The sequence below is a fragment of the Centropristis striata genome, chromosome 17 (assembly GCF_030273125.1).
Source record: "Centropristis striata isolate RG_2023a ecotype Rhode Island chromosome 17, C.striata_1.0, whole genome shotgun sequence".
Classification (NCBI taxonomy): Eukaryota; Metazoa; Chordata; class Actinopteri; order Perciformes; family Serranidae; genus Centropristis; species Centropristis striata.
Window position 1 is genome coordinate 29,328,956 of NC_081533.1, and position 13,991 is coordinate 29,342,946.

General features: G+C 35.2%; 1 protein-coding gene across 1 annotated transcript in view; it reads right to left on the reverse strand.

Moving 5' to 3' along the window:
* The window catches only part of adam19a (ADAM metallopeptidase domain 19a), a 266,100-nt gene that overhangs the window by 49,384 nt on the left and 202,725 nt on the right, over positions 1-13,991 (reverse strand). The window contains exons 12-15 of the mRNA XM_059354555.1: positions 13,704-13,881; positions 8,343-8,432; positions 6,253-6,448; positions 1,710-1,818 (exon numbers count right to left, since the gene is read on the reverse strand). Coding sequence (XP_059210538.1) covers positions 1,710-1,818; positions 6,253-6,448; positions 8,343-8,432; positions 13,704-13,881 — 573 coding nt within the window. The remainder of the gene's footprint in view (positions 1-1,709; positions 1,819-6,252; positions 6,449-8,342; positions 8,433-13,703; positions 13,882-13,991) is intronic.

The following is a 13,991-nucleotide window of genomic DNA, read 5'->3' on the forward strand; positions in this document are numbered from 1 at the left end:
GGAAGTACAAGAACACACACACACACACCACCTCCATCACAAGGGATAGGAATAAAAAGGATTACAGAACGATGAGCAGATAGCAGCTCTGTGTAGATTATTCATGTCTTAACAACAGGCAGATTTACATACAGTCTAATCAGCTCTCTGACTCGGTGTGGACAGAAAACACTCTAACGACTCCAGTGGGGTTTCATAATGAATTTGGGCAGCGGTGGATCATACTAGGCAGCCGTCAACCACTTAAATCCACAGCCTCATTTACATAGCTAAGTCGCTAATTTGGTTCCATTAATTACCTCTGGCACTGTGCCATGCAGACTGAGAGGCCTGTGCTGACAGTGTGCAGAGGGCCTGACTCTGTGTGAGTGTTTGTTTGTTAGGATGAATGATAAAACGTTCAGTTTAGTTAAAGCAACAGAGATTTGTAAAGAACCAAATGTTCATTTGATGACTATATGACTATAGAAGAACACTGAAAGTAAAAAAAAATAAAAAATGAACTTTTGTTATTTCATTTAAGCTGCACTTATTCTTTTTGGCCATTCCGGGGCAGCAGATGAAGCTGCTCTAATGACTTCATGAGGCCATCTTTTTTCAGACTGTTGCCTATTTACACATCCAGCAGACAGAGCAACATAATCATTAATTTACAGTTGTGTTGAGTCATCCTGGTGGATTTAAGTCAAGTATTCACTGTTAATAGAGCTCTGATTTGGTCTCCACCAACTTTTTTTAGAAAACTACCTGTCTCTCTAGAACAGACCTGGGCATTGGGCGGCCCGCGGGCCACATCCGGCCCGTTGGCTGTCCTTGTCCGGCCCGCGTGAGGTTACCAAGAAATTAGAAATCAATAGAACCGCAGTGCTTTTATTTTGAAAAAAAAATAGCAAACATTATCATTAGCACTAGAGCTAACAAGCACTTTTACTATAGTTAAGACAACAAATATAGCCACTAATATATATGACAGAAGAAAATAAACTTTAACAAACCTTGTGTCCTGTCAGTCAGCCACTATAGAAGCCTTTTTCATACTTTATATCAACTTTATATGAATTACGACGCACTCGTTATTATTTACCGTTCGTTTTTTCATTTAACCGTTCTACCGGTTATTTCCTGTCACTACCTTTCAAAATTAAAGCACCTGTTTCACACTGGACGGCACCTTTTCAAAATAAAAGCATCACAACATTGTAAAACACTAAAGGACATTTACAGTTGTGTTTAAAATAAATGGAAAAGTGATATAGTGATTGGAGTATTTACTACTTTTTACTGCTATATTTGATTTACTCCACATTAACAGTCTCATCATAACATGTGTTCCTATCAGTAGCAGCTCAAAACCAGATAAATTACTGTATTTTATAAAGCGATTACATTAATATTGAGCAGAACTTAGTTCAGAGTTTTGGTCCGGCCCCTGCAACCTTTGTGGTATTGGTCATGTGGCCCCTTGGTAAAATTAATTGCCCACCCCTGAGCTAGAAGCTGCTCTAGATGTCATCTAACTGTGTCTATATGCTGTTTGTAGTTGTGCATGTAGAGAGCACTGGGTTGATCAGAGCATCATGCTTTTTTATCAGATGTTTTTCCGGAGAGATTCATTGTCACATTGCCACACAGTCTCAATACCGTTTTATATAGAATATAAATTATGTTTTCTATGTGTGATATGATGTGCTGTCATCAGCATCTCTTACCTTTTGTCACACTTCATGAAGTTGCCATGTTCATCTTTGCCGCAGTTCCCAAAAGCGTTCCCTGCCGCATTGACATCTTGAAAACAGGCATCATGGGCTGGTCTAGCTCCTGGAAACACAACAAATCACATCAGCCCTCTATTTACCTTTACTTACTGCGGCTAATATTAGCAATGTTCTCCTCCATAAACAATAAATGTTGACATGCTGACTCATGAACCTCTTGGCCACCTGCTTATCTACTGCAGACATGATCACAGAGATCACAGTGCCCATCACACACAGTATTAACCCTGCTTCAATCAGTCAGACTTTATTTGTATAGCACTTTTCATACAAGAGAGATGCAACACAAAGCGCTTTACATTAAAAAAAAGGAGAAAATAATAATAATAAAAAGATAACGAAACAGAAAAAAAATGGAAAGTATATATATATATATATATATATATATATATATATAATAAAAAAATAAAATAAAATAAAATAAAATAAAAAGCTAGACAAAAATGATAAAACGATAAATAAATAATTAAGAACTCGAGCATGATAATATATACAGTACAGGCCAAAAGTTTGGACACACCTTCTCATTCAATGCGTTTCCTTTATTTTCATGACTATTGACATTGTAGATTCATCAAAACTATTAATGAACACATGTGGAATTATGTACTTAACAAAAAAGTGTGAAATAACTGAAAACATGTCTTATATTCTAGTAAGCAAAGGGTGGTTACTTTGAGGAATCTAAAATACAAGACATGTTTTCAGTTATTTCACACTTTTTTGTTAAGTACATAATTCCATATGTGTTCATTCATAGTTTTGATGCCTTCAGTGAGAATCTACAATGTAAATAATCATGAAAATAAAGAAAACGCATTGAATGAGAAGGTGTGTCCAAACTTTTGGCCTGTACTGTATATAATATATATTTTTAAATCTCTTCTTAAAACCCACCTCTTCTCGTTGGCTTTTAACACCACGTAGAGTGTTGATTTTATGTTGATTTTATGTTGATTTTATGATTTTATGATTTTTTGTTTTTATTGTATTCATGCATATTTTATTTTGTGCGGGCAGTACATTTTACATTTTATTTTATTTATTTTTATCCCATTTTTAATTTATTTTATCTTATTGCATCTTACTGTTCTATTGTTTACTACATCTCTTTGTATTGTGTTATGTATTTATTGTTTGTGCAGCACTTTGGAAACCTTGTGTTTGCTAAAATTGTGCTATATAAATAAAGGGGATTGGATTGGATTGGATTGGATATATAAAATAAAATAAATAAAAAAAATAAAATAAAAAGCTAGACAAAAAAGATAAAACGATAAATAAATCATTAAGAACTAGAGCATGATAATATATATATATATATAGACTAATAAATAGTAGCAAATAAATAAATAAATAAATAAATAAAAGAGAAGATGTAAGCTTGCCCCAAAATTCACTTTTTCTAAAATAACAAAGTCATGTTTTAGGATTTCATAAGTTAATTAACAATGCACGCACGCCAGAGGTTGCAATAGACTTTTCCGTTGTCCGTCATTAAAGATGATATTTAAGATGTATTTTATAGCATCTGAATAATGAACGTAAAGAAAATTCCTACAGGATCCTGCAGGACACACAGACAAAAGATGAACAAACAGCGACCGTACAATCACTTTTTTAATGTCAACGCCACAATCCCTAAAAATAATTAAATTAATAATTTAAAGGCATACCTGTATTCATATCTGTGCAAAATAGCCTCTATTTGTCACCCCTTATCACTCTGTCAATGTTTATTTTTTTCTAATAATCAATACGTTTTAGAGATTATTTCATTTTAATATTTCATTACATTTATCTTATTTATTTAATATTTTTAATTCTGTAAATTATAAGTGAATCCTCAAAGTTATGACTCTTTCACACTTTATTCTCCTAACATAATGAGAACTATGTTTCACTCAGCAGTGGCACCACATTGCTGTCAAAGGAAAGCATTGTTTTAAGTCTTTTTAAAAAAAACAACAACATAATAATATTGAAGAACAATAAAATAGGACGATGCACATTAAAGTCAATGTGTGGCTTTTATCCATTGTGCTCTCTGTGCTGCTGTCATGCTTGTGAGTGCAGCTTTCACATCTGAGAGGCAAAAAGAACAAACCTGTCTAGCTTTGATGAGTGTATATTCTGAAAGACTAGTAACAGCACATTTTATTTGTGGTGTTAATGAACAGAGAGTGCAGTATAATTGATGTAGAATTTTTTTTTTTACAAGCAATGCTGGCTATGGGTGGTGTAACTCCCAAAATTGAAAACATTGACCTTTAAAATATCTATTAATAACTCCTTCTTTTCAGAGTTTTTAAACAAGGGTTAACAAGGGTCTGATGGGAGGTACGTCCCTGTAATATTGAGTGAATGTGTTATGTGTTGTCCAGGCTTGGAATTTCGTCATTTTAGGGGCAAGAACTTCCTGTTCACACTTATTTTAAGGGCACAAAGGCCACATGACAGGGCATAAAGGCCGTTTGGTTAAATTACGCTGGTTTTACCTTTCAGATTAATTCCTTAACATTCTCATTCACCAAGAAACATTAATGCACAATATATTAAATATATTAGAAAGGACCTTTTTGGAAAATGACAAATGAACCTGTTTTGAAAAGACGGCAAATGCATATATTTTGAAAAGATGGCAAAATGAATCTCCTGCCTGAGTTCATCTAAGAGTAAGGAAAGAGAAATGCCTCCTCCTGCCATAAAAAAGGAACCTGCTGAGGTGAAATTTACATCAGCTAAATGTGGAGCCCTTGTTCCTGAGGTAGGGAAGACGTTAGCGCTATAACCTCAATTGGGAGAAGATTTGGAATTTGCCAGCAAAATATATAGTCAACAATAAGATCAAAGAAATTTATTTTAAAATAATTCACAGAATCTACCCCACTAAAATTTTTCTTCAACGTTTTAAAAAAGATTTAGATGTGAATTGCTTTTTTTGTGAAGGACACCCTGAAAGTATTTTTCATTCATTTTGGTCTTGCCCTTTTTCGTCTAAGTTCTGGAAAGATATTTGTAACTTCCTTTTTTTTTTTTCAATTGAACCTAATTTGTCCCTTTGTTTTGAAAATATACTGTTTGGTTTCACTGACTTCCCATACACACAAAAAAAATCAATATTACATTATAAATCTAATTATACTATTGGCAAAATATCACATACATAAATCTCGATACACAAAAAAAATCCCCTCTTTTTTATATTTATAAGTGAAACCAAGCAGTATATTAATTCTATTAAAGACTCTACTAATTTGAAAGCTGCTAAAACTCTGAATATTTGTAATTTTTATAATATTTTTGTATGACAACCTCTTTATGATTTATTGAAACCCCCTGGCGACGTTCTGATGTATTTTTTTGTATTACACCCCACCCAACTGCCTTAATAAAGTTTATTTAAAAAAAAAAAAAAAAAAACGACGTTAGCGCTATCCCAACTAGCTAGCTATCGCTAGTTTTCATGACGCAAAAATGTAACGTTAAGGAGTCGACTTTAAATAGGCTAATACAATGGTAATTACCTATCAATAGTACTTTCTATAAAAACGTAAATGTTAAGTTCTGTCAAATACTACCACATACTTCACAACATTTCAAAACAGCTGGTCCCACTAGCTTACCTGTGCTGTGCATCAACACATGGCTCATTTGAATATTCTAATTAGCCATGTGTTGATGCACACATCTAGAAGGACAGGGAGTGGGTCGGGTTAGAGTTGTGTTTACTGGAACTTTGACAGGGGCGCAAAGGTAGGGTGACCAATCGTCCTCTTTTGCCCAGACATGTCCACTTTTTACGTCCTGTCCAGGGCGTCCGGCCGGGTTTTATAAATTCACGAAAATGTCCGGTGTTCACTGTTTTTCATAGGACCAGTACACGTGCACCGTCCCGGTCTGGACAGGTGGGAGGCGGAGTGCACCTTGTGCAATGCTGACACATTAAATGTCTCAGTGTCTAATAAAGGTGCTGGAGATCTCAAAGCTCAAAGCTCAAAGACAACTAAAGATGAAAAGTATACATCCTTTTTGTTTGTTAAGTTAGTATCTTTGTGAGACTCTTCTATTATTTATCTTATTGCAGTTATTAAGAGATATACTGTTGAAGCTAGATTTTCTAACAGAAGAGTTCATATTTAAAAATTATTTCATATTATTTATTCATTTATTTGAAAAGAGTCTACGAGAGCTATTATTTTGTTACAAGTTTTTACAGATTTCATTTTAAGTTAATTTTGCACCATTGAAGCATAATAAAGCATGTTCATCAACCTCCGAGAAGCCTGTCTGAATTTGTGTCTCGAGGCCGTGTCGATTGTCCTCTTTTTTGGAAATCAAAATATGGTCACCCTACGCAAAGGCCAACTCGGCCTTAAATTGAACATTTTTTCACAGGCCATCAAGGCACGAGTGTGGTGCGTCTGAAATTCCCACCCTGGTGTTGTCTATTTTGTGGTAATAGACTTTTCCTCACCGTAGCCCCAGAGCTGCAGGCACTGCTGTTCGTGGGTGAGGCACATGCCGTTGTAGCAGTAGGCCACTCCATACTGACAGGAGGAGCCGTCCAGCAGGTAGACGTTGGCAGGACAGTAAGGAGAGGCCCCGGTGCAGTACTCTGGCAGGTCACACGCCCCCGCTGGCCCCCGGCACATGGTGCCTGCCTGCTTTAACTGGCAGAGGAAGGGAACAAGCACAGGGAGGATGGAGGGGAGACCAAGACATCAGAAACAAATATTGTACATTTAGAAAGGAGTTAAAACAGGTTTTAAGAGGTTGAGTAGCAGTTAACAGAATAGTGTTCATCCCCTTATTGGAATAAATGGACTAATATACTGGACGTATATACACACACACACACACACACACACACACACATATAAAAATATATACGCATATATACACGTATATACACACGCACACACACACACACACACACACAAACATATATAAAAATATATACGCATATACACACACACACGCACACACACACACACGTATATACACACATACACACACACACACATATATATAAACACACACACACACACACACACACACATACACACACACAGACACACACACACACACACACATATATATACACACACACACACATATATATAAAAATATATACACATACATACACACACACACACACACACACACACACATAAATATATATGCACACACACACACACACACACACACACACACATACACACACACATACACATGCACACACACACACACACACATACACACACACACGCACACACACACACACATACATATATACATAGAGAGAGAGAGAGTCAGAGGAAGAATAGCTCCTTTCTGCAGACAGTGCAGAAATTATTGGCGTCTTCAGTATTTTGACTCCTCTGTCAGGTTAAAGCTCAATAGAACTGGGTTCACACTTGTGGGAATTACAATGAGATGTCAGGATTTGCATTTTCACAGTGAGATGAGAGAAAAGATGAAGAGTGTAGGTGTGATGTGACGACGATGAGCCCTGCTGCGATGGAGCTGACACACGCTGCGGGTACAGTATGTCAACACACTGACATGATGACTGACGGTGAACTAATGACACTGAGATAATACTGCAAACAAGGAGGGAGTGAGTGAGTGAACTGTCCAAATATTTGAAAAAAGTTGGACTCATGCTTTGGCAATATACACTACTGGTTTTAGAACACCCCAATTTTTCCAGAATTTAATTGAAAATGATGCAGTTTAATGTCTCAGTGTACTCTGAAATTAATGCACATTTGCAACATTTAAAATTCTTTATTGAGCATGATAGTGTTTTGAAAGTAAAAAAAAGATTCAAAATCACATTTTATGTTCGACTAAAGGACTAAAAAAAAGACACAAAATGACCAAAAAAAGACACAAAATGACAAAAAAAGACACAAAATGACAAAAAAAGACACCAAAAGACACAAAATGACTAAAAAAAGACACCAAATGACAAAAAATGACACAAAATGACTTACAAAGACATGAAAATAATTCAAAAATGGACAAAATAGCCCAAGACTCCATAGAGTTAAGTTGTTAACCCATTTCTTGTTCCCTGAAAAAGGCCTACTTGTATAATTCTGAAATGTACATTATTTTTCAGTTTTGGTTAAGCTTACCTTTTTTATTTACCTCTGGCAGTTCAAAATGACCAAAAAAAGACACAAAATGACAAAAAAAAGACACAAAATGACTTACAAAGACATGAAAAGAATTCAAAAATGGAAAAAATAGCCCAAGACTCCATAGAGTTAAGTTGTTAACCCATTTCTTGTTCCCTGAAATAAAAGCCTACTTGTATAATTCTGAAATGTACGTTATATTTTACCTTTTTTTATTTACCTCTGGCAGTTCACCACTTACCTTTGTACCCTTTCAAGCTGTTGATTTGACTTGAACTGCTTGATTTTCAATAAAAAACTGGAAAAATTGGGGTGTTCTAAAACTTTTGACCGGTAGTGTTTATATATATATCTATATATTTTTAACATTCGTGCCAATGAAGCCTTGAGTGAGTGAGTGAGTGAGTGTTTTTCTTACTTTGCAACCTTCACAGCACACTCCGTGGGCACACTGAGCCTCCTCCTTCAAGGTGCAATTATTGGCATTGCAGCAATCATTGGTGCATTCCTGTAAACAGTCACACAAAGACAAACACATGAGTATCAACACAGATCAAACACACGTTTCCCTCGTACCCAATCCCAGTCCACCTGACTTCACCTCTAAATCCAACAGCTCACCCTTTAGAAAGGCTTTATAGCAGGGGTGTCAAACTCAAATACACAATGGGCCAAAATTTAAAACTTGAATAAAATCGCGGGCCAACATTGAACAAATAAACCTTTTAATATATACCAAACATACAATATATAACTAAATAGTGCAGACATGCAAAATCAAATTTCAAATAAAAAGCACATCAATGTCATTAATTTACAATAATAATATAATAATTTGGTATTGCCTTGCGGGCCAAATAAAATTACACTGCGGGCCAAATTTGGCCCTCGGGCCAGAGTTTGACACCCCTGCTTTATAGGTTGCAAGCAATGGCTTTATCAACATCATAGTTTATTTAATCTAATAATTGTGATTCATCTGTTACAACCCATTAATAAGAACAGCAATTGTGTTGTGATCAATTATATATTTTATATACATTTTTATATTTATATATATGGTATTAATATTAGTAAGCCATTAATAAAGGGTAGAAACACCCATGCCATAATAGTAAATACTAATGTTTAAAATACATTTCTGCTGTGATTAGTTTTTGTGAAATAAAATGTATTGTTTAAAACATTTAGAACTATTTTTCCTTCAGACAATCATTATTGCAAGTATTTATAAACTGGTAGTACCAAAGTGTGTTTTGGAAAACATTTTTTCAGGTTTTACTGTTGGGAACCATGAAAATTAAAGTAAGCCACTTATGAAGTAAAATCAACAAAGTACTTTAAGATCATTGTCAATATGAACCAATATTTGGGTAATTAATTAATTAAATGCTTAAATTGGTTAAATGATGCTAAGTCATTAAGAGCAAAATCACAAGTCAGCAGTTATAATTGTTAGTAACTCATTTACAAAGGGTAAACATAGTTTGGCCATTAAAATAATAATGCATTCATAAAATGACAATAAAAAGATCAAGTCAGCAGTTTTTTTTATCAAGTCAATATGAGCAAGTCACAATTAAAGGATTGTAAAACCTGATAATGTAATAAATTCCCGATAATGTAATACAAATCTGCACTTGAGTCCATTGAAAATGTAATGAAACCTGATAATGTAATAACTTCCCGATAATGTAATAAAGTGCATTTCCCAATAATGTAATACACTTTTTTACCAATAATGTAATAAAGTAAACGTATTACAGTATTGGGGAATTATTACATTATCAGGCTAGCCTTAATTTCGCAAGTCCTGATAATGTAACAATTCCCCAATAATATGTCTATTAATCATCTGTTTTTCACAAACGAGGTATCCATGACGACACACGAATGCATTCAACAGCTTTTTGAAATCTAAAGGTGCTTGGTATTATACTTTATTACATTATTGGTAAAAAGTGTATTACATTATTGGGAAATGCACTTTATTACATTATCGGGAAGTTATTACATTATCAGGTTTTTTTTACATTTTCAATGGACTCAAGTGCAGATTTTTATTACATTATTGGGGTTATTACATTATCGGGGATTTATTACATTATCAGGTTCTACAAGGATGTTAACTAGGGCTGTCCATTGATTAAAATATTTAATTGCAAATGATAAAATGATAGTCCATAATTATTTGTAAATAAATCACAAATGAATCACACTATGCTTATCACTATACGCGATGCATACTAATAACACCACATGCAGAATTCAAATGCTTTGCACTAAAATGTCAAGATTTGGAGCTAAAGCTAAAAACTATTCTATAGAGATGTGATTTTGCGTCGCTTGTGTCACACAACGTACAGAAAGACAATATCTCCAGTTGCCATGGAGCCCTTTGCAAGCCACATTTACACTTACAGCTGTAGGAGTAAAACTGTAGGAGTTGAGTCATACAGACAGGAGGGAACAGATTGAGGGATTATGGGTGAACACAACAACAACATCAAGAAAAGGCACCATTTTTTTTGCCGTGCGATGTTCGTCCAAACAACAAGACGAAGGCAATGTCGTATGAATTCTAAAACTGAAATGTCTTTCTGTGACTTTCCACAAACTTTCTGTATGAAACTGATATTAAAAAAAACACCAAAAACTTTTAATTTAGTTCACGTTTCATATGATTCTCTTTTTATCCTGGAATCTGTGTATATTACCAGTCTCTCTATATTTATGTTTGGGCTACACTGTAATAAATTACTCTGTAGTCATTTCATTTTACTTAACATATTTGATAAAATGGATTAAATATAAATGCGTCCTTGATTTTGAGGCAGTTGTTTAATTAACTTTAATATAAAAATGTTTGAGATAGAATCTAATTATTTTGATCACATTAAATATAATCTTTATGTGTATGTAATTCTAAATCAAGAGAATTTTGAATGAATCCAACACAATAGAATTAGTCCGTTTTTAATTGACAGGCACTTCCTGTTAAGTTGTTATTAACCCAACTTGTAACATAGAGATTTAAGTAATAATACGTGCAATCTGTTGCCTCAATTTTATTGAGTAGCTATTGTTTGTTTTGTTTACAGTGTAAATTCATGTTTTTTTTTCGTTTTGTTTTTTTTGTTCGTCTGTTTTCGCCGTGTGGCTTTGTACTGGTGTATCGTTGTTTTCATTTTTGTTGTTGTGGTTGTCCTTTATATTTTTCTTTGTATGTTATTTGTGTGTACATTATGTCTAATTTGTAAATATGTTTCTGAGTCTTTGTTGTCTAGAATTGTGTTTTAGTGTCTTGTTTTCATATTGTGGCTCCTAATAAGTAATCCACTGTTCTTTTTGGTTTATTCGTTAATAAAAAATATTAAAAAAAAAATAATAAAAAAAAAATCAACAACACTGCCTTTCTAGCTTCTCTGTACAATATAATTTATACATAGAAACGTAGGAAAATTGGTCTTCTCACTCACATTGGTCTGCTAAAGCTGTCAGGGTTATAGTTTGGGCGTAGGATGCACAGATGCGCCACCAACATGCACCCATAGCCTCATAAACTGCAGTGTTAAAAGGGTTTTCAAATTATTTGTCAAAAATACACCAAAAAATCACCCAATGTTACCCTATGGAGAGGCTAGAGTGGATGACATCATCCCTGGAGTGCAGAGGGAGAGAAAAATGTGTCAAAAAATAAATTTGGAAACTGCGCTCGCTATAAAAAATATATAAAAAAAATAAAAAAATAAAAAACAACAACACTGCCTTTCTAGCTTCTCTGTACAATATTGGTGGTGGTAACATATTTGGTTGTGGAAGGATTCTGACATTCCTTCTTGAAAAAAAACAGAAAAGAGGACTGGATTTATTTTCCAATCTGGAACACACCCATATGCATGTCATGTGTATCGTTCATTTTGAAATCACAAGGTGAGACCATTAGGCAGCATTGTGTAGCTTGTTTGCAATGCTTAGAACAGGTGGCCTGTCAGCAGCCTGAGCTCCGCTGTCAGCTCCGCTCTGAGTGGGAGTCATAACAGACAGCCCCGTCAGCCGTGCTGCTGTTGTCAGCTACCAAATTGCTTCCTCTGTTTTCAATTTGCTCTACTGCTTGAACCAAAGTAGGTTTACTTAACCTCTGGGTTTATGGAGCGCAAACACTTTATCTCGACTTAAGGAAACTTTGAGCAATGTTTCAGCTGCGTTGCACGAAGCCAATGCAGGGCACATTATTTATGAGACGGCAGTGACACTGTTCTACACATAGTAAAACCTGAGGCAAAAGAGTAAAAACAGCTGCTTTTTCCACCAGTGGATTGAGAACATTGGAAATAGAATAAAAGACTAGAATAAATAGATGAAATCATTCTCACTGAATACTATACCGGCTCTTATTTCATAGAGCAACTTTGTTTTTTTTTCTCCTTCTTTTTTCTATTATAAATAAACATGATCTGGGTGTTTGCACTACAGTTCCCATCAGGCTTTGGGTGAGGCAAACAGGAAGTATAATGCCGGAGTCTACCGAGAAAGCATTTTTCATTTTTGTGTTGGCAAAAATTTTGGCTGTGATGCTGCAAATGGCATGATTTTTGGAAGAGGTTTTTTTTTTTCTTTATATATTTTGTAATTACAATTGCAATTTCTCTAATGGGTCCATAATACACTGTGTACAAATGAACTACCCTTTCAGACCATTCGGGCTGAAAATGTCCGCCTTCAAAAAAAATGCTATAAGTTGTTTAAGAGGTTTTTGCAGGAAAAAGTAGAAAAATATATTAATCTTAAGGTTTTTATGGCTTTTTTTTGGGAAGTGGACATTTTCAGCCTGAAGGGTCTGAAAGGGTGGTAAATGGGCCCAGAGGGTTAACTAAATCATTTAAACTCAGAGTCCACTTACTAGCTTTTTCACAGAGCTTTCATTGAAATTTTGTTTGAAGTTTGAAGAACGATCCGCAACTTGGAGCTTCAATTGGTTGAGACAGAGACAAAGGTTGAGAATGAACTTTCAATTTCGCTTGGGGGATCTTAAAATTCGCTAAATATAGCAACAAAGTCGCTAAGTTGGCAACACCGCTTCACCGGCTTTTACAAATGGCGCGTGTTGTTGTGGCGTCGAGTACTACGTCACATCCTGCTTAGCGTTCTATCCAATCAGCAACCAGGCTTTTTCCAGGGGAGAAAAATGGCCCTGCTGTTTGACAGAGCCAAAAAAAGTCAGTTCAAAAGACGGTCAGGACGGCTCATATTCAAATAAGGGGCGTTTCGGCAAGTGAGACCTACCTCTATACCCCCTCATACACCCCTTATGTGTAAGTACAGTAAAGGCCAAAAGTTTGGACACACCTTCTCATTCAATGCATTTTCTTTATTTCCATGACTATTTACATTGTAGATTCTCACTGAAGGCATCAAAACTTTGAATGAACACATATGGAATTATGTACTTAACAAAAAAAGTGTGAAATAACTGAAAACATGTCTTGTATTTTAGATTCCTCAAAGTAACCACCCTTTGCTTACTAGAATACAAGACATGTTTTCAGTTATTTCACACTTTTTTGTTAAGTACATAATTCCACATGTGTTCATTCATAGTTTTGATGAATCTACAATGTCAATAGTCATGAAAATAAAGGAAACACATTGAATGAGAAGGTGTGTCCAAACTTTTGGCCTGTACTGTACTTAAAACTAGTAACTAAATGTTCCCTCTGAAGTGCAGTGATGTAAAAGTAATCAAAAATGTAAAATGGATCGCTATAAATGTGCTCACATCAGGTTCTCCACAATCACACTCTTCTCCGTCCTCCACGAAGCCATTCCCGCACTTCTTGCCCCCCACCAGGTCCTTCATGTTGGGCATGTTGAAGAGACACATGCCCCCTCCCTTCTGGAAGTAGCTGTCCAGGTCCCGTTTGCTGCAGCGACTGAAGACGCGTGGGAATGGATGCCTGGAAAGGGACATTTTAATCTTGTTAGGGGGAATATTTGAAAAAATAAAGACGTAGACTTTTTTGCCTTGCTTTGCTGGTTTGCAACAGTAGTTTCAGTGCTGTCACCA